The sequence below is a fragment of the Periophthalmus magnuspinnatus genome, chromosome 21, assembly GCF_009829125.3.
Source record: "Periophthalmus magnuspinnatus isolate fPerMag1 chromosome 21, fPerMag1.2.pri, whole genome shotgun sequence".
NCBI lineage: Eukaryota > Metazoa > Chordata > Actinopteri > Gobiiformes > Gobiidae > Periophthalmus > Periophthalmus magnuspinnatus.
This window is the reverse complement of record NC_047146.1, coordinates 9,523,441-9,545,404: the sequence shown is the minus strand read 5'-3', so window position 1 is coordinate 9,545,404 and position 21,964 is coordinate 9,523,441. Positions and strand designations below refer to the sequence as shown.

Sequence of the window (21,964 nt, the reverse complement as noted above, 5' to 3'; positions counted from 1 at the left end):
TGCGATATCGATTATTGTGTCAGTCAGTATCATGATATCAATACTTTTGCGATATACTGTTCAGCCTTACTTGCCATTGACATCATACCATGTTCCTTAATGTGTCCCAAAGACGTCTGTCATTATTACGCTTTCTCTTTCCTGTAGGCCTGTCATGATGATACATTTTGAAGTGCGATATATTGCTGGAGAAAATATTGACGATAAACGATATTATAGAAACCATAAAGCAGAAATATCCTCCAAAAAGTATTCTAAATGTGCGATAAATAAATAAATAACAGAATGAAACGCTTGTGTTTGAATGAGTTTGTATCTATAATGAGTCATAGAAGTTATTTATTCAATCATCTACAGCTAAAATGTAATCGTAGAATAGGAAAAATAACAAAAGGTTCTTGAGACAAAGTAATTACGATAAACACTGACCCCCAAAAATGACTAAAAGTTGATATAGTATTTAACGTGACTGGCCTGCTTTCCTATACACATTTGATCAAACGCCTCGTGACTTTCTCCTGTCTTATGCCCACGTGCAGGCAGTAGCGCGCAGAGAGGAGCAGGATGGCTGAGGCAGACCCAGAGCCCAAAGTGTCTGGAGCAGGGCAGCGCCTTGGGGCTCCGGAGACTCTGGGCATCAGCACTCTGGACCCCGGGCACAGACCTCCAGCGATGCCACCCGGGCGTCACATCACCATCAGGGTCCGCATGCTCGACGACACGGAGGAGGTGTTTGACGTCTCGGTGAGTTCATGACCATCCCTAAAACTAACAAGTTTTTTATATGGTGTTTGGAAGAGGTTGGCATGGAAACAGCTTGTGCCAAAGTGGTGCATCGAACTGTAAAACTGGTGTACAAGAGGTGCACGAAAGGTAAAAAGATGGTAGATTAATGGCTGGTGGGACAAGTGTTATAAGAAGGAAAACCAACTGGAGTAAGTGTTTTGTTAAGTTTTTATTGGGCCTGCAAATAAAGGGATGTGCATTTTTTTATACAACTATACAACTAGCTCAAGGTCGCAAAGCTGTAGATGTGGAGGCTTATTTTTTGGAGCGACAGAGATGGATAAGATTATGAAAGAAAACATCAGAGGAGCCTGATTGAAAACCTGATTGAAAACCTTGAGGCAGATCAATTATGAGTTTTTTGAATTCTGTGAAAGTTGCTAGTGAAAAAGAAGAACATGCAAACCGGTTGGTACTGGCATTACCTTGGCAAAAATATAGTTATATAAAAGATGAGATTTACTGATTTACCATAATTGCATCGTATTGCACTTTTGATTATCCCTCTATTCACCAACTAGACAACTGAAATATGTCCTTTTTGTCTAGTAAAAAAGCTGCTCCTGTAATGAATGGAAAGTAATACAAAATAAATTCCATTCATGATTTCAGGATTTGGAGGATTAAGCAGCTCTTCGTTTTGATCTATATTTGAACAACCCAGCTCATGTCTAATCACAACATGTGTTCAAAATCAGATACACAATGTTTCATAAGCTTAGGGAAGACTTAGTGCTACTGATACTAATACCTAAATGATTTATTACAGTTATCCAGACAGGAGTACACGTTCAGAGGTGTAAATCCCATACATACGGTTTAACTTCCAAGTGTAACATTACAGATGAAAAAAATAGGAATCCGGAGTAAGCCGCTTCTTTTCCTGCATTCCTCTAAGAACGGTTGTGTTTTTGCAGAGGTGTCCGTCCACTTTGATTTAATGTCACGAGTGCTGGGCGGAGTACGTGAGAAGACTGCCATTTGGCTCAGAAATAGAAAGCCAAGCCACTGCGTTTAACCACATTGAAGAGGTGATGGAGGAGCAGCTGGACCATACCAATCCAGTGTGCGCGGATGGGACTCTGTAGTTAAGCTTTATTACTGACAGTTAGGGAGTGCACCAAGCAGGATGGATGGGTCCCGCTGGCTCTGTCCCAAGGCAATATAGGTTAAAGTGTTTCTAAAAAAGGAGTAAGAGAGGAGAGAGAGAGAGAGAGAGGAGAAAGTACGAGAGTAAGAGATAGTGAGAGTTTAATCAAATGTGCGGTGGTTGATGCTTAAGGCCACTCTGATTGATTTGAGTAATTGAAGATACTTGGCACTCTTTGGGACAGGGAAGTATTTAAAGTGTTAGTTTGTGGGCCATAGATTGTTTCTATGGCTGTAAAATGAACAGGTATAATGGCTTTGATGTGGCCTATTTGTGAAACGATGTTTGCTTAAGAGTCATATTACTAACCAACTATACAGAGAACTGCAGTTGTTCCTCTTATATGTTTTTCCTCTTTTATTTTTATGCCTCATACATTAACAATTGTGGTTTTTGCATAAACTCACCTACACCTTTTGTTATTTTTGTATTTATTGGCTTTTAAAAGTAACCGACTGGATTTTGTAAATGGTAGATGGTCACATTTTTATATAGCGCTTTTCCACCGTCAAGGCACTTAAAGCTTTACACCAAGGAGCCACTCGCACATTCACACGCACATTCATATTCATACACCAGTGTACACAGACCCTGGGGGGAGGTGGGGGTTAAGTGTCTTGCCCAAGGACATCTGCCTATACAAACATAAAAAACATAGAGGAGACAAAAGATTAAAAAAAAAAAATCATCCCGTTGAGACATATATTAGCTTCAGAACTACTTTCTCTGGTTATAGTGAGGCTTTTGTGCGTTTCTAGACACTCAAAGTCACCTCACAGTTTAGTGCATTATTCATTCACTCTCCACATTCAGCCATTTCTGTAGCAGCTGCCAATCTGTGTCGACAACCCCTCCGACCACCACTTATCACACGCCACATGTTTGTGAAGTCAAGCTGGGTGAAGTGTCGTGCTCAAGGATACAACCGGCATATTAGTTAATACTCCGAGTTGGAATTATAAATATTTAACTTCCCTATAGTCAAAATAGCCCTTGGATCTCAAGAGACAAAGATGAACTACTATGTCTTTATAAATAATAGCTTTGTATGCTTATAGAATTCATATCATATGCTTTTAAAATTGTAGTCTTCCCATCTGCATTTTATTGTACATGAATAATGCATTGCCAACTGTTTCTGCAGATGTTTGAATTTGACAGTCTTAAGAGAAAGCCAGTTAAATGCTAAGTTGACTCACTGCTAATGTAAAAAAAAAAAAAAAGCACATTATCCAAATATACATGGAATAGACTTGTAAACACTCAGATTGGATGTGGGCATGTTTTCAGCGGGGCTCACATGTCTGAAGAGGCTGCTGGCAGAGGGGTAACAAAAGGACCCCGCTAACAGAATGCTTTATTCTCCGCTCAATTTAACACACATTACCCCTTCTATCTGGAGTCAGCAGTCAAGATAAGAATTTCAGCTGGCTTCATGTAGTTTGGCACCAATGCGTCCAAGGAGTACCTCTCACTTGTCGTCACTTTTTAATCAGTCTCGACCAGTTTTTTGTTGTAGCAATATGGCGTGATCACAAAAATATCTCCATATAATGCTGTTTTCTATGTTATAATTTTGTGTTTTATTTCATTCACACATGTTTAACACACAAACCTTGCATATTTACACTGAGTTCTTCTCTCAAACAGAAAACACTCAATTCCACCTTGTGATGTCATCTTGTGGTAATACAGGAAGTGCTCCACTGTGTTTTTCTCCATCCATCTTCACTAGAGTCATTTGAATAATTTCAGACCTGGAATTACCAATCTACTGAATAAAACGTAAAAGGAGCTTGCGCTTCATGACATCACAAGGTGGAACAGAGCATTTTGAGCTTTGGCGATGTAGACAGACCAGTAATAAAGGATTTCAAAACAAAACACAACTCCAGTTATGCTTTTGAGGAGGTAACAATACTATAACATGACTTAACGCTCACAAGAGTCAGTTTTGTGTAATACGGGACCTTTTCCCAAATACTATCACCAGTTATTAGCACAGTTGAACCTATGCCGAAGGTCCTATATCTATATTTATAACTTATACATTTTCAAGACTACTTCATTCATCCTAAATGATCGTGATGAAACACACAGAGTACATGGCCGTTATGATTGCACATCACTGATATCATCTTTGCCTGCAGCGGGATAAGCTAAGATAACTTCATGGTCTACCAAACACATTTGTCAAGCGCTTATCGCATCTTGTACTGTTGTCTCAAATCGTGACATTTTAAGTCTGCTTCGATCAAACAATGTACTATTTAATGTGCAACTTTACGAATGTATAAAAACGTCCAGCAGCCTCTCCCAGAAACCGATACCAATGGCTTCAGTTCCTGTTCCTCTGGTTCACGGGATAAGTTTCCACCTCAGCAGGCAGAGTATCATATGGTCTAGAAAACAAAAAGGGGCCATCTCTTGGGCCACATACCATGCGCTGTCCTACTTAGCACGCTGCCTGTGTACAGTGATGTTGATTGGCTGAACAAACCTACTGTATATGGTACACGGCAATGAAATATGTCTATGGTTTAGTCTTATATTTGGTTAAAACCTCTGATGTCCTCCGGCTTGTGTTAACGTTAAATTAAATGTAATTTTTATCCCAAACATATACAATTTGGTCAGAAATAGGATATGAAGTTTTTACAAAATATGTTCAATTTTAAATATGATAATGTATTTGACATTTACCTCACAACAGGCAGCTCGTCGGGCAGCGCAATTTATGTGGAGATCAAAATCCAATCATTTCATATTGTCAATAATAAGCTTGGGGCTTTTGAATCGACAGATGTACAACCGAGTCAGTAAAAGCATGTAAAATGTCCTGGTTTTTGTGTCTTGCTAATGTTGTTGAACCTTGATGTCTATTGTCAGCCGACTAAAAGCCATTACTGTTCTATTAGTGGGACATTGGACAAAACTCTTTTCTCTCCAAGTACGTTTCCTTTCCATTTGGTTTGCTGGTGTTGTCCAGATTCTAAAATGGCCTGACGCAATCTAGATTTCTGGTGCTTTGATGGTCATGTCGGGTAATGGCCAGTGCAAGGTCTGGCTGCCTCCTGAAGTGCGATAGCAAGTTGGATAAGTGCGGGGCTGAGGAGAAGAGAAAGACGTTCATGTTTGGTGCTGGGAATGAAGGCAGCAGACATAGTCCATTAGGCCCACTTTACTCGTAGCATACTAACTACACAGAAAGTCCCTCTTCATATGGGACGATATGTGCACAAGAGTTGTCTCTTTGTTTTACTGTAGAGCTGCTAATTGCTCTCGTCCTAATGAGTCACTTAGGGCAGCTCGACTTCTATATAGCACATTGCATTTGTCCATTAGCGTAGCCCTGGAGAACATTTGATAAATACTTCCATCTTTCATTTCTCTGAGTGCTTCCTTTGAGTGTTTTAGGCTTCTGCATTGTAAGCTTTGTATAGAGTAGTTCCTGGAATACAGAAATAACATTGCCTTTTTTATTATCAGTGGTGATACTTGCCAACATTCAATCACTGTGGTCATGTTACAAATGAGTTGATAAAGCCGGACATGCGTTGGATGCTCTATGTGGCTGTGTTTACATTAGCTGATTACACGGGCTATGTGCAATTGACATCCATAAATATTTTCAAATAGACAGATGGTTTAAATCCCGAGCCTCTGTGGTTAGAATCATTGAGACCAGCAACACTCAAGTTTTCAGAGTGTTACAGTGAGCCTGGTTTTCAATTGATTTGCAGCCACTTGGCCAGAATTGCTTCAAATCATGATCCCACAATCCCACAATCCTGCTTGTGCCTTAAATGTCCTGTTAAATGTTCAAATGCTGTTTTATGTGCGCAATATTAGTGTTACAGTCCAAGAGACGATTACATATTATAGTTTTCTTGACAAGTGAGACCACATTTTTTGTTTTATATGTTTTATAGTAGTAATTCAAAGTGCTTTACAGAATAATACATTAAAATCACAACAAATCAAAACATAAATAATCATAAATACTCATCATAAAATTAAAATTAAAATAGAAGAGTGCAGAATAAAAACATTTCAGTCATATGCACAGCTAAACAGAACATTTTGAGCTTGGATTTAAACATTGTCCAAGTAGAGGCCTGTCTCACATCTTCAGCAAAACTGTTCCAGGTTTAGCCGCGTAAAACTGAAATGATTATTCCCTTTGTATCGCATTAGGCTATTGAAGGTGCCATGGTAACTAAATCTTCTCTGATATATCTCTATACTCTGTGAAAGTGCATCTAATAAATTAAAGAAATGACGTTTCTGTGATTACCCAGCCCAACAGGTTTGCATTACTGACCTGCTCCTGTCACCCATGTTATCTCGTGGACTTTGCGGGGAGACCATTTCAGGGTAGACCAGGCTTATGTGTTAAAGGTGAAGTCTCCACGATGCCATTATCCACGGCCCACATGTGACAGGCTCTCATTCATCTCAATGTGACCGTGGTGGTCCTGCCGCATTACTCCCATGGCTGGATACTTAAGCTGGTCATGCTCTGGCATTTTCTACAGCAGACTTCATATCGAACCATAAAACAAGTGAGATGTGAGATTGAACTGAGCCACTGTGTGTCCACACCTCTGTTCTTGTGACTGGTGATTTTTAACCTATTTTTAGCTGACAGATAAGACCCGCACTCTGTTTCCCATACATGGTTTTCAATAGTATCCAGGGCAGCAGAGACCACCCAAGCATCTAGAAAGCTCTGCGCTCAATTCCATCTCTCCAAAAATGTCTCTAATCATTGGCCTATTCCCCTATACACTGTCTCTTGTTCATTGTGATGGAAAGCAATTAGGAGAACCCCGGTCCGCTCTGTTCGCAATGAATGGGAATGAGGTCTCAGCGTAATGACATAATGGAGGAGTCCTGTCATTGGATGGCTGTAGGAGCAATGAAGTCTAATGTCGCTGTAGAATTGTAGGCACCTGTGGATCAATGCTTACATGTCAGGAATTAGAGCAGCACCAATTTGCACGCACACAAACAGAATAATAATCACCGAAAAAAAGATAGAGCAAAGAGGATCACATGTGCATGTAATGAGGCAGGGGAAATGTCAGGTCTATAAGCTGTCATGTTATGTTGTGAAATAGACTTATATGTTTTTGTTAATCTGTTTATTGAGAAAAAGTAAGTTATAATCTGCTAAATAAAATTACTATATAGGTTTCAGTGTGATAAAAAGCATTACTCCTTTCATTGTTCGAATCAAATGTCCTCAAAATGGCATCCATGTCTAAACCCATGTCCATGTCTAAGCCCACTCTGTAAATATCCAATAATTAAAAAATATATATTACATTTAAACATTCAACATTAATATTCATTCATTCTTTATTTATTTATTTATTTATCATTTATTTTTTAAATTTATCTATTTATTTATTCATGAATTTATTTATTTATGTATTTATTTATTTATTTATTATACTTTTATGCTTGTTTCTATTGATCCAGTAGAAATATTTTTAGTTTGACTCCATGGTGGTTATACAGTTGCATTTGCATGACAGGTTCAGTGCCTTGGCTGAGGTCCTGTCTGAGTGTATGAGTTACACATTTTAATCTGATCTATCCATGTTCAATTAGTCTTTGTCTGAGTTGCGGTGCTGGATAAATATTTCTCTGCTATGTGTCCCTGTTTCACTTCCGTTAGACTTTAATGAGAAGTTATTATTGCAGCTGTTGCCAAGAAGCAGTCTCCATTGTCCCATTTTGCCAGCTTAATTATTCCTTAATCACAATAAACACAGTCTAGCAGCATTCGAACAGACAAACATCAAATTGAGCTGAAATTTTCAAAAGCACTGACTTATTTGCAACTTTGATTTTCTGCTGGATTGCCTCCCTGCTCTGGGACACAGGGATGTTGTTGAAATTCTAGCCACATATTGTTTGCTCACATCACAGACCACCAGCTCCTCAGCGCCTCGTGTCACTGCGTGTGTACGTTCAAATATTACATGCCGACGTTTGAGGAGGGGGGTTCTGAGAGAGGAAAGAGAGAGTGGGTGTGGGCTAAATCCTGTTAAACTGTACTCTTCTGTGGAGGACATGGTCTGCTACCCCAGCCTCACAGCGCTCCAGGGGGGGACCACTGATGAAACCTGGGCTAAAATGGTTTGGAAAAGCAAGCATGATTTGGCAGCTATATTCTGGTGGGCACAATTAGTTTTGGAATCGGGCTGCACAGAATTTTCCAAATGGTTTGAAATCCAGCGCCATCTTCTTTTTCCATGGGGCTACCGGGGATGGAAGAACTCTTCAACTATGGGCTTTTGGCAGGGCACATTGGAGACATTAGCTGCAGGGCTGACATACTGACAAGATCGTGAGCACCAATCTCCAGAGTTGGCTGGCCTTGGAATCGAATTTACAACCTGCAACATTTTTATTTTAGAATCCGCTTCATAAATAAATGGATGTGAGGTTGCTATGGCAAAATTCCAAAATATATATTCGGGACAGTCTATATATCAGTACTAATATCGGGGGGTTGTATCGTCCCACATAACAATTTTTGGAAATATTTGGCATCAGTATTTTTCTAAGCTGCCCCGGTTTGTCCAGAGTGGATCAGATGTGTCCTCTTAAACACACAAGAGCAATGGAACTAAAGTAGCTGCATGTTTATACAATCTGGCATTACAGTACGTGATAATTCCAGAAAAATGCATTTGGTGAGTATTTTGAGAACTGCAAATAATTAGTTTGTGCTCGACTATAATCAGCTACATCTTACTAGAACGCATCATCAATTCGTGAGTCTTGCTACCACTTTTAAAATCTTTACGTTGGTGCTGGATAACGTTGATTAACGGTTGCAGCAGCAACACAAAAGGGCAAAAAAAAATCCATAAAAATCCATATTGCACCATCTCTAATTATATTTTCTGGAAAAGCTGTATTGATTTTTACTGATAATTCCACATTAACCTTATAAACTTCAATCTAAACAATTGCTAATGTTATCTCAATTTCTCATGTGATTTTGTGTACTGTAGTTTAAAGGAAAGCACATTACTCGGTGTGATTTAGGCAGCATCTCCAGGTCTGAACCTCCTTCCAACTTGTTCACGTGTCAATGAGTCTTGTGAGCTTATTATATTCACTGTCTACTCTCTAATATGAGAGGAACACTCATATCTCTGCAGATTAACTGTGCTGCTGGTCCGATGGAGACAGTCAGTTTGAGCTTTTTACAACATGCTTCTATTTGTGCCGTGATTTAGCGCCAGCGGACTGGTAGGAGACTGTTGACCGTGGCGATCTCCCTCCCCCTTGTGAATAAAAGACTTGTTAGTGACAGTGTACAGATTGCTGCACCTCTGTGATGCTTATCTGCAGTGTTTGCTGACACACTGGCTCAGAGCGGCTGGGAATGTGTGGCATCCCAGAATCTGAAATTTGTCACTACTCACTGTCTCGGTTAATATATTACATTTGTTCACAGTTAGGTTTTGGACATCAACAGACAGACAACAACAGATCTGTTACACTGGAGACGACTTTAATTTGTGTCAAAATAATTCGAGATAACTGATGAAAGATGCAGCCAAGATTGGGTAACAATTCACAACAACTGAAGTGGTGATTATAGTTTACCCATGTCTTTTCAAATAATAATACATGGATTTTATGCAATGACAAAGATTAAAATAAACTGTGGATTTGCGTAGTACATTTTTTTAATGATGTGAGACGTGATCTATATGTCCAAAAACGAAATGAAAGTTCTGTTTGCCATGTGGAATATCTTGTACAGTATTTTATTATGTCAATTTTTTGTGTCAAGTGAGTCAGTGGTCATAGCAACAGTCCCATTTATCTGAATCTTATGGCATGTATACTTTTTATTATTACTATCTGTCCTTTATATAAACAGATCCTATGACCGGGGAAGTCCTCCACTGTGAGATAAATACAGTTTTATCTTATTTCTCCTCTTGTAGTGTAGTAGTAGTGCTATATTATTATAATAGTAGTATTGCAGTAGTAGTAGTGTTATATTAGTACTGTTCATCTCAGCTCCACTGTGGAACTGTTCACTCTAGATTTATTTCACCAACCTTTCTACTTAAACTTAAGCTTTATTAACCTTTTACTAGACCCTGTTTGTGTTGGTCTATGTCTGGGTAATAGTAAGTACTAGTAGTAGTAGTAGTAATAGTAGTAGTAGTAAGTAAAATATACAACTTGCACTCTAAAACATCCACTTTCCAATCCATTGTCATTGATACAAGACAAGAATGTAATTTTCCCTGCCACGGAAACACCAGATAATTCATATTTTAACCTTGAATAAAACATCGCGCTACATTTTATTCCCTCCCCTCCTTTAGCCGCGCGCTTTAAAAGGCCAGATCATGAAACCACGCCGGCGTTACGTATGTGGGGTTGCCATGGCGACACTCTGAGGTGCATGTGGAGCGTCGTGCTGCAGAGCTCTGTCTTCCTCTTACTACATATCTGCTGCCAGGAAGAAGAAGCAGAGTAGTTTAGTGAGGGGAGGGTGGAGCAAGGGGGCATGTGGGGGGTGGTCTTCTGCATATACACCCTGCATTAATGTTGCCTGTACTGCAATGCACGGCTGCACACCAATTATGCCGCAGACATTCTGGACCGGAGCACTCCTGTTGTACCGTACGTGTTCATTTGTTGCGCCAAGACTTTTCTATAGTATGCAAATCCCCCTTATTTTAAATATGACCGACAGTAAGGTTTTTGGAGGGGATTATTATCAGCCCGTGTTGGTTTCGCTGCTTGATTGACCTAGTTTTGCCCCTGTAAGATGGCATTGTGTTTAGGATTGTGGGGATTTTATAAGGACGGGGGAGGGGGTCTGATGCTTACTGTCACGTATACGTACATGGGAGATTTGTGGGTTGCAGTGTGAAAAGTTAGTTGGCGATGCAAAAGCTCCAAAATGTAGTGCCAGGGTAACAAATGGCTTGAATTCAGAATATTAATCTAGTATAAACTGTTTTTAATCAAGCACGATTTTCATACTTGGACTTTTTTACACTAAATGCGTCAAGTAACAATAGTAATTCAGCAGAAAGCAAAAAAATATGTATTGAAAAAGTATGATGCTTTGAAACATGTCGAAGAATCCACAAGAGTAAATAGATTTGCTTAATCTTTACCACTTTACCACGTGTAATTGTACTCATGGGGAGACTGCGGCTGTATTGTTATTCTAAATGGAATAAGATTGCTTCATAAGTCATGTCACATGCTCCCTGCCTTGTATCGCGGAGCCAAAACAGACTTCTCTCATCTGAACTCTGTCCTCTTTCATGACTTTTTCACCTCCTGAAATTGAAGCCCTGAACTGCAGGATGGACTCAGATGAGAGATGGATGTTTTTTTTTCCCACAGCCATCGTTTCCCTGGTGCATCCCAAAATATAATTGGGTTGTGGTGGACTGCTGGTGGCTTCGGTGGGAATGGAAAGGCAGGGGGGGAATTATCCGGAATACTGTGGCGTATTACGGAGAACGCTGAGAATGCTTGCCATCCTTGCATTTGCTGATTAGTTTTGGGGTATGGCCAAGTAACTCAACTTGGAGATATGAAATACATACTTTTAATTACTTGGCACACCTAAATTTGAAGTAGCTAACTCAATTATGTGGAGATTTGTTGTGGAGATATTTCATAGCTTCGGGATATTACACAAAAATATGGAAGACAAGTTGTAACAGTTGAATGTTGTGATAAGAATTTTAGTAGTAATTTTTTTTTCAGATATATTTTCATTGGCCGAATGTTGCTGTTGCCATTGGTGTCTAGGTTATCTGTAATACTCTTCTTTTTCTCTGGACATAAACATTGCAATATTGTCCAGATGTTTGTGTTTGATGGAGTGACTGTCAAATATAAAGAAAGTTATAGTTAAGGCTCCAATACCTTCTACATTATGCTGCGGAGACTATACTGTGCACAGGTGCTCTGGGAAAAAAGTGATCCCTTTATAATGAGTCTCTCCTGTTCCTATGGCAACCAAGGTGGATGTGTGTACCTACATAGTTTTTTCATGTTTATTTCCCTCGTACAGCCAAGCGCCAGTTGACTCTATTACTGCCGCGCAACACAAAACCAAACAAACCCTCTGATCCCATTGTGTAGTTTCATGACATGCTTGAATGGGAATCCGTGACTTTTCCTGCATATATTATCTGCCGCACGTCGCCCTTTGATGCTCATATTAAGCCCTTGAACTGTGGAGCTGGAGTAGACCGGCAGAGTGGCAGAAGGCTATAGGCAGACATCACAAGACGGCGCAATGGGCGGGGCTACGGGGACGCTGCTGCTCCGGGGCAAATCTCCAATCCCTCTGATGTGCTCCCAGTCTGGAATACATTCGTGAATTCTCAGGAGGAACACCGTAACTCAGCTTCAGAAGGATTCTCCTAGTGAATGGTGACTGAGTGATCAATTTTTCATTGAGAACGTACAGGATAATTTATGTCAGGGCTGACCAGAGCGCCTCTTTTTACGTCATGAAATATTGTTCAAATGTTTTAGTTGACCCAATGCTGGATGGCTGAAAATGATGGTGTGGCTAGATGCCCTGTAGCTATGTATAATTGCATTAATAAAAAAAAAAGAAAAAAAAAAGCCTATTAATAATTGACGACTTCATAAGAAAAAAATAATTAGTAACCTTATATATAGCTGTGTTAATACTAAGATATCACATACTGTATCTAATGTGTCTGTCATTGTTTGAGTCTCAGCCTAGACAAATATTTCAGACCACTGAATATAATTGGTTCATCTACCTTCCCAAGAGTCATTTGGATAATGTCAGCTCTGGAATTGCCCATCTCTACTGAACTAATGGTAAAAGGAGCTGTTAACTTGAAAACTACCCCTACAGACTAATAATAAACGATTACTGAAACACATGTGAATGAAAGAAAATACAACTCCAGGTATGTTTTTGATGAGTTAACAGCATTATAACATGACTAAAAGCTCACAAGAGGCAGTTTTGGGTAATGTAGGACGCAAACAATGCTATAGTGCACCAAACATGCTTAAAATATGTGAAGTGACAGTGTACATGGAAAGGCACAAGTCCACTTTATAGCTGCTGCTTTTAATGAAACATATTTTGTAAAACCAATTCACTACAAGCTTATAATATATGCATTTATTCATTAAATTCACTCACACAACACCAGTGTCCAGGTTTGCACAAAGTGGACCTCACATTTTCAAACCCCTGACGACTGCATTAACCTTTTTGTCCATAGAACTACTGCAGACCACAGCACAGTCTGCAGTACAGCCACCCTCCCATGGACCGTTTGGCGACATGTTGCATTCCCCTCTGCTGTGTACCTGTGCAGCTGAGCCCGCCTCCCACTGGTCCGCTGCAGTAATTGAATGAGGGGGTCTCCGGGGCAGGCATAGGAGAAATGTGGGAGGCAGAGGACGATTAATGAGTGAAGGAGTGAGGAGGGACATAAGGCATTGTGCTGCAGAGTGCTGGAGAGAGAGAGCGTGCCAGGAAACCAGAGGAGAAGAGGAATGTGTGAAAATACTGCTCTGTGCATGCCAGATACTGGCCACCACCACACATGGAGGGTTACATAATATGTACCACAGAGGACTTCAGCTTCACACAAAAGAATTCTACAGTTTCACTTTGTGATTCTGGTAACTCTCATTCCCAGGCCCTAAAAATATTCAAGAGTTTTCCTGTTATAGCATTGGCACTTTAGTAGCTTTATTCTGGTTTAAAGTTTGCAGAGGCCAAATTACCCTCATCTTCCCATGGTAACGAATCCCTGAAAAGAACTTTATTTCTGAATTAGTAGCAGATGAAAAATTTAATTCTTCCTCTTTTAGAAGCCACTTGGACGAACGGCGAAACGTCTTCACTGTAAAACTGTTGTCCAGTTGATAGAATTGGATTGTTCGTCTGTTGTGTATCAAACCTGGACGACTGAGGGATTACACAGACATGTCTGAATTAGATCTTTCTTTAAAAACAACAGAAATGGCAGACTGCACCAAAGCTGCCGCTATTCATACACCATACATAATGTACATTATATTTTACATTTAAAACACAACACAAAATAAACAGATATATCATTAACAGTGCCGTCTTATTTTGCACAAAGCTAAATAACAATTACCGTACCTAACAATCTATACTATGCACTACATTTCTTAAAATAATGTTTTAATGACCTTTAAACATTGTGTATCTTCTACGTTAATACATTCTGTAGGTAAAGTATTCTACAGTTGCATGGCTCAGTACAGAGCAGTTCTTATCTGCATGTTAGTCCTGGATATTGGCAGAGCACATCTGCATCTCAGGGCATGTCTGGTTGGATAAAAATGTTTGTTTTGTCCAAGGAACACTTTTTTGAAACATATGTATGTGTGAATTATATTTCTGATAAACACAGCTGTTGAATAATCTAATATTTCTTCATCACTTTTTTGCATCACTTGTGTAGTGGTGGCATCTCCACACAGGACAAGCAGCTGAAGTCTGTTGATCTTTGTGATTGTCACAGTGGACCACACCATTGGGCAATAATCCAGATGAGAGAAAAACAAATCTTGATTTATTTAACTTCCTGTTCAATTTAACTTCCTTTTCAATTTAACGTCCTGTTCAAAAATACAGAACTGAGCAGCACATTTTCTTTTATAAATCTCTTGTGTTGAAAAATGGCTTCATGACCTAGAGTTAATTTTTGGAATAATTACCAGTTAGTACAGAGCACTCAGCAGAGTGGTAGGTGAAAACAGAATTTTTTGGTTAATAATGAGGGAATGAGGGAATAAGATCATAAAAGTCAACTATATAATATAATATAATAATTCCCCCTTAAACACACATTTGTTCTTGTAATTGTTATATTAAATCAATCAATGAACATTATTGTGCATTTACAGACATAATCACACACACACCGTAACGTGGAAAACTAATCTCATCGATTGTACCTTAAACAGTGTCCTTTAGCCCTGGGCGATGTTCAGCTCAACTTTTCAGCCCGCTCATTTCACGACACTATCTTTAAAGCTTTACAACCTGTATCACAACTGTTGAGCCTCCCTCTGGCCTTTCTCTATTGACTGAGCGATGCACCGGATCCAAAAGAGTCAGAGGTGTCCTGACTGAAGGGCAGTGTGAGAATGCCCCTTTAATGGATATCAAAAGATCTGTCTCCGGGGAAGCAGCCTTTCACATAAACAGTAGGGGGCGGTCCGCTTTGGGAAGATCAGGTCTCTGCTGTGTCTCCCCACCAGCAAATGAGTGCCTTTCACAAGCTGTCATTGACTCGTGAATAGTTATCTGAATGAACCTTTTCAGCGCGGGATTAAAAGGGTCAGAAGACGGAGTTCAGTTTTGTCGCATCAAAGAGTGATCAGTGTGTTTACATGCAAATCCAACCAGAGGGGTCAGAAACAGGCCGCCTGCACCCAGTTGGAAGTTAAGTTTCATTTTGGGTCATGGAAACATCAACTCAAGTAAACATCTGTTGGACTCTGTCTGTATATTTTGTCCTAAATAGCTTTGTTTTAGAGACAAATGTGAAAGCGAAAGACTTCTTAATGCCTCAGGAGTTGGATCAAATCAAAACAATGCAAGTGACAGTGGCTCAGCGGTTTTACAGCCAAGATTAAGATTAGTGGTTTGAAATAGCTCAGATCAGTCCATGCTGCAGTTGTGCCCTTTTGCCCTTTTGCAAGACAAGTGAAGTCACCTGCCTTGCCTATATGAATGTGTAATGAGCGATAATCATCAGAAACGATGGTCAAGAGGCAGATTAGCATGATTAGCACTAGCCCTTCGGACCAAATACTGAGTAAATATTTTTTCTGCAGCCACTTTCATTTGATTTCCACATTTTGAGAATTAAAAACTCAAAGTGTTCTGATTATCTTGACCTAGTTTTAATGAAACGCATCTTATCCGTTTGGCTCCTCATTTCAAAAGCACAGTTGACCTCATTTTCTGTGTAGCTTGCATGGAAGCATTTAACCCAATACAAATATATTCAGTTAGCGAAATTACACTCGAGTGACTGCAGTGACGCAAACGTGCAAATTTGAAGCATGGGGTTTCAATAGCATTTGATATACTGAATGCAGTGTGGTGACCCTTAGTTGTGAATTAAACTGATATAATTTGAGCCTATATAGGATTTTGAGTTAATGGATAAATGACAAAATATTCATCTACACGTTACCATGGCGATGTTGGTCTGAACGCCTGTTTTAAGCAATAATGGTTTACAATATTGTCATCCACGTTTCATTCAAAGCTAGTTTATAACCTGAGCTTCAAATCCTCTGCCCATGCACCATGTATAATGCATATATTCTTAAATTAGTCAGAGATGCCCCCTCAAGTCTGAGACATGACTCCCCTCCCCGCACCCTGCACCCTGCACCCTGCACCCTGCACCCTGCACCCTGCACCCTGCACCCTGCACCCTTACTCCACTCTTTTAATTTAAGCTTGCTATACACAGCGCATAGTTACAGTATTGGGTGTGTGCAAATCTGAGGTGCACAAAGGGGTGTGGTTGTAGCCATTTTAAACTCCAAATGTGTGCCTATGGTTACAGTAATTATTACATTGAAAAATTAAGTAAAGGACACATTTCTGACCGCATCCTCCTTCATTCCTGGCTTCTCCTTTTATAGGTTTTACCCATAAATGACCCCCCATATACTATGTAGCAGTTTACATGTTGCTGTTTTATTGTACCTGATGCTTTTCCTTCATTTGAGTATTACTGGTGCTTGTGTAGTCCTGATTTGGACCTGACTTAGTTCTACATTCCTCTTGTTTTACAGTTGCACATGTTTATACTGCTATTGTCCTGGTTTTACTTACTATTATTTTAATCATTTCCATAAAACTAAGCAAAAACATATTCTTAATTTTGTCAATAAAACATAGCACTGAAAATGTTGCTTGTCGAAACCATATGCTTCCTGTCAGCTTCAGATGATCCCACCGATTTTTTAGCAGCTCAATATCACAAACGTCTTCATGTTGTCATGGTTACCGGTCAGGCAGCGTGTTTGAATGGAAGACAAAACCATTGGTATTCTGCAGTCACTTCGGGCCTGGATCCCTGCTGGACCCAGTGGCCTGTGGACATGAGGCAGCAGCTGCTCGTGCCGATGCCGCACAGTTGTGAGCTCGCGCCTGACGTCTCCACGACAACCTCAGATGTGTCATTCCACCTCCGGACAACATGTGCATTTGTCATGGTGTGTGGTTATGGTGCCGGCGCTCGTGCTAGCAGCTCCGGGCTACAGGTTTAAATCGGGCAGATTTTAATGCATGTTTTATGACGTGCTAATTATTTGAAGAGGTTTTATTCCTCTGAAAGCACATAATATTATAACCAACGCAGATGATGTGAATTATAAAATCTGTTCACGGTGCACGATCATGATAACAAATATTGCTACAGAGAAATATTGCGATAAATGATAATATTGACACTACTCCATGCTACTGATACAATAGGATAACCCCATTATATCATTAAAAGCTGCAATAAATAGGAGAAATTAACAGAATGTACCAATAATTAGCCATAGAAGTCACTGATTCAACCCTCTACTACTCAAATCTTATCGTATTACAACAAAAATAAACTAAACTAAACTAAGAGCCCAAAAACATATAGTTCCAGCTTTCACATATTGAATAAGTCGATATAGTAATTACCATGACAGGCCTAGGTGCACAGTGATATGTTTTATTATGTTCATTGTGTTTGTGGTCAAGTAATTCAAGTCAGCTCAGTTTTATTTATACAGCACCAGCAAATACAACTTCAGCAGCACAAAATGTTTCACGTAAAAACACAACAAAAAACAAATATGTAGATGATACAGTACATAGAAAAAAACACGAAGAAAACACCAAGATAACCTGTGTAGCAAAAGGGAATGTGGGGATACTGCTGCGTGGTCCAGTTCAACAGATGTACCTCCACTTGTTAATAATTTAAATGTGAGAGTATAACGCACACTTCACTGCTTGTAGCGCATGGTCAGGTGGCGACATCACACCAGTACAGCTCGTTATGGACGGGTGCTCACAAAGACTGTCCTATTCAGTGTAAATTCTAATCCTGTTCCAGTAGAAACAATGAGGACATTCTCAGTAGAAGTTATATTATTGGCAGTTGTTTCACTCTGCAAATAGTTTCTGGCTCCTGACCTTAATCCTCTTCAAGAGAAAGCACCTTGTGGACTTGGACACTGCCCAGCACTGTATATCTGATTACACTGCATTACTTTGACCATTTGAACAATATTTATTAGAGAGTAAGCATAAACATGGACATGATCTGGATACTATTCATTTCCTGCGTCAAATAATCTGTAAATTAGACTAAATGTGGTTGATTCAGTTAAAATGAGAAATAGATTAATTATTATCCTTTTTTTTATTACTGATTTTTAAAAAGTTTGATTGTGAAGCAGAAATAACAAAGCTGATCTATGCTACCATGACTCTGATCAATGCACTAACTGAACTGCATCACAGAGCTGCAACCTGTGGATTTCTTCTGCTGAGGTTAAGTCGTTTAAAGCTAATCTCTGGAAAGACTCAGCACTAAAGAGGCATGTGCAGCTGTCATTATTTATTTGTGCAGGGGACAGACAGGAGGACAAGGGACAAGGCATCTGACATAGAAGAGGCGCAGTGTGGTCCCTTTAAGAGTGTGGATACATTCATGCACAACTCAACTTTCAAGACATTGCTAATTCAGTTATTTACTAATCAAATTTAATAGATTATTGTATTATACACTTGCCTGGCAAATCCAGACAGATATCTCTCGTTTTTTTTCTATTTTTTTTTTTTTTTTATACATATTGATATCAGTCTGGTCCCCATGCCCTCTGTTGCGTCTCAAGCCTGGACAAACATGATCGTCCAATCAGATTATTTTTTTTTTTCAGCGACACATGTGAAACGTAGGAGCTGATTGGTCACCTTTGATTTACAAATAAAATTATCTCACCTCAGATGAACAGAATTTAGTGCATTACTCATTGATTCTGTAGAAATCAGCAACGTTTTTTTTAGCCCCGGTGATATTTATTTCCTGATTGGCTAATACACCGGTCAATCACGCCCATTTGAAAACGTAAAGATTGAAGTGAAGTGTGTATTCCGGATCCCACCCAAATGATATAACACAATGGTTTTTTTCTTTTGCCTTTTTGCAGGCTTTGTTATTTGCAAGATCCATCATGTATGTATTTTTTTTGTACTTCCTTGCATTTTTTGTCAATAATTGTTACCACTTTAGTGTGTCATATGAAAACACTTCATTCTCCTTGCATCTATTTATGAATCCCTATGAGACTAACTGTATTACATATGATCTCTTTACTATAAATCAGTCTGGGCATATTATAAAGAACAATATGCATCTAATTATGCTAACACACCTTGTCTTAATAACCTCCTATTATTGCTCCTATTATTATTACACCCCGATGCCCCCATTGCACACTCACACTGAAGACATCACAGTAATTAAGCCAATCAAGATGTCAGCCGCTGCATCACCGAGCTGCTGGTTATGAAGAGCTTCCACGTAATTAACTGACTGTGGGCATTTGCTCCTGTATAAGGCAGCGTCCCATCTGGCTGCTCTGTGAGGAGTGAGGAGTTGGGCTCAAGGTGTGGATGTTTACCTGGCCTTGCTTTGACACAACAGCTGTTACACATTTGCATGAGTCACATCGTCTGATATTGAGGGAATATGACCGTAATGAACCAGGTTTAATTATGTGTTTTTATCTAGTAAAGGTGCAAGATGGATCAAAATTACTGTTGGCCAGACACTATTTCAGACACATTTTTTGGATTTTACGCTGGGAAGGAAAAAATAATGTCCAAACCGAGATTTATCAACTTGGTTCCCTCACAGCTTTCTTAATTTGTTCCTATAAGCGACCAGCATAACATATAAATTGCAATTCATACATGCAAGATATACATGTCCATTTATGCTCCAATTAGTACGTAAGATTTTGTCAGCTGGTTTGACCTTGTGGGAGTTGCCAGTCCCATGTTCATCTTAATTAAGCTCCTAATTAACCTATTGATTGTCTCATTTGCTCTTCAGGCCTCTACTCTGTTCACGCTCTCTGTATTGTAGTGGGGATGTCTTCATGTCACTGTTACAGGACCATGCAATCTATATATTGTCGATGAGCAACTAATGCAATATATAAATGAACTAGTGTTTTAATGCACGTATTAGAGCAGGTAGAGCAGTGGACTTTGAAGAAAAAGTGTTGGATGAATCAATTTAAACACATTAGTTGGGTTGTGTTCCAAAAACTGAAACGCTGACCCTCCCATTCCCAAAGTATTTAAACGGAAAAAGGTGTCATAATATATTTAAAGGTACTCTATTACGCAAAATTGACTCTTCTGAGCTTTAAGCCATGTTACAATGTTCTTACCTCATCAAAAACATACCTAAAGTTGTGTTTTGTTTCATTCACACATGCTCAAGTAACCCTTTTTTATTAATCGGTTTACATCTCCAAAGCTCTGTTCTTCAGGTATGTTTTTGATGAAGAAACAACATTATAATCAGTCATCAAATACCACAATATGTGCACTTTAAATAGGCTCAACTTTTCAATTTTTGAGCGTTGGGTTGGGACAAACGGAGCATCTAGCCCTGAACAAGAATTTTGCCATAAAGACCCCAGAAAATATAAGTTTCAACCATAACCACTTTTATTTGACAAATTGTAACAATCGGCTCTGGCCACAGTTTTATTCCTCAAAGCTTCATTTTACATGCATTATTCTGTCCCTTTATAACCCTGCCCTGATACAAAGTACTTCTTGCCCGAATGTAAAGTGAATCTCTCTCCATGTGAGTGAAATAATCCCAGCTCCAGCCCCGTGGTGTCTGAGCCCAACCACCAAGAGTCACATTTCACTGCCAGCCTCAGTAAGTGAAAAGAGGACTCGTTTTCTGGTAATTCCTTTCACCTTAAATACCCCGAGCATGTATTACTGCGGTAAATCCTTAATATCGGCGTAGTACATTCAGAAAGACTGGGGGCGGCAGAATTTCAGTTGGCAGTTGGAGTGTTTGTCCATTGATGTGAAGGTTGGCGGTTCGAATCCCGCTCTCGACATAAAGAAGTGCGATTCCGGCTCTCACAGATGAATGCTGTTGTTGTGTCCTTGGGCAAGACACTTAACCCCCCCCATGTGACTATTACCATTTTATATTCCTTTTGTATGTTCTCTATAATCTGGGTAAAACAGCTTGATTATGCAAAAATCCTAATCACAAATATCTGGTTTAGTTAAAATTATGATTATTTTTGTGCTGTGAAGTTAACCTGGAAATTTAAAACAGCACTGTGGATTAGACATGTGCTGGTTTTGATGTGCAGAAAAAGAAAAGTACACATATAAGAGTGAGATTGAGAATAAAATATAGTTACCTAGGTTACTAATCGATATTCAAATGAGTAGATTAAAAAAAAAAGTAGTCATAAATAAGATTAAATTTGACCTTTTCACCTTTTTTCCGAATTGTTTTAGAGTGATCTTTTTATTCACAAACTCCCAAACTAGCACTTTAGCACGAGTTTGTTTTAGCTTTTTGTTTTGTTGAATGATCCATGGAAATAGCTGCTGTTGTTTCTTTTGTCTGCTAATGATCGTGCACTAACAGTTAGCCCCTTGTCGTGATTTATGGTCACTAGTGGGAGGTCTCCACACACCAGCACAATGGCCGCAACAGCTCATTTAATTATTCCTTATGCTAAATCAATATGTTTCTTGCCATCCAGAAAGGGAGGAAGGGGGGGGGGGGTGCTCGGGAACCCACTTTTACTTCAGATTCCACCTCTATTCAGTCGAGGGACATTATTTTCATGCTTGTCCTTGCAGTCCCCGCAGGGATGGCTGGTGTGACAGAATGGTCCTGA

The 21,964-nt window shown here is 39.4% G+C and overlaps 1 protein-coding gene across 2 annotated transcripts in view; it reads left to right on the top strand.

The window, feature by feature from the left end:
* Positions 1 to 21,964, top strand: part of LOC117389186 (FERM, ARHGEF and pleckstrin domain-containing protein 1-like) — a 49,422-nt gene that overhangs the window by 3,861 nt on the left and 23,597 nt on the right. For both annotated transcript variants that reach the window (XM_033986808.2, XM_055230844.1), the window contains exon 2: positions 540 to 744. In XM_033986808.2, the coding sequence (XP_033842699.1) occupies positions 565 to 744 (180 nt within the window). In that variant the 5' untranslated portion in view covers positions 540 to 564. The remainder of the gene's footprint in view (positions 1 to 539; positions 745 to 21,964) is intronic.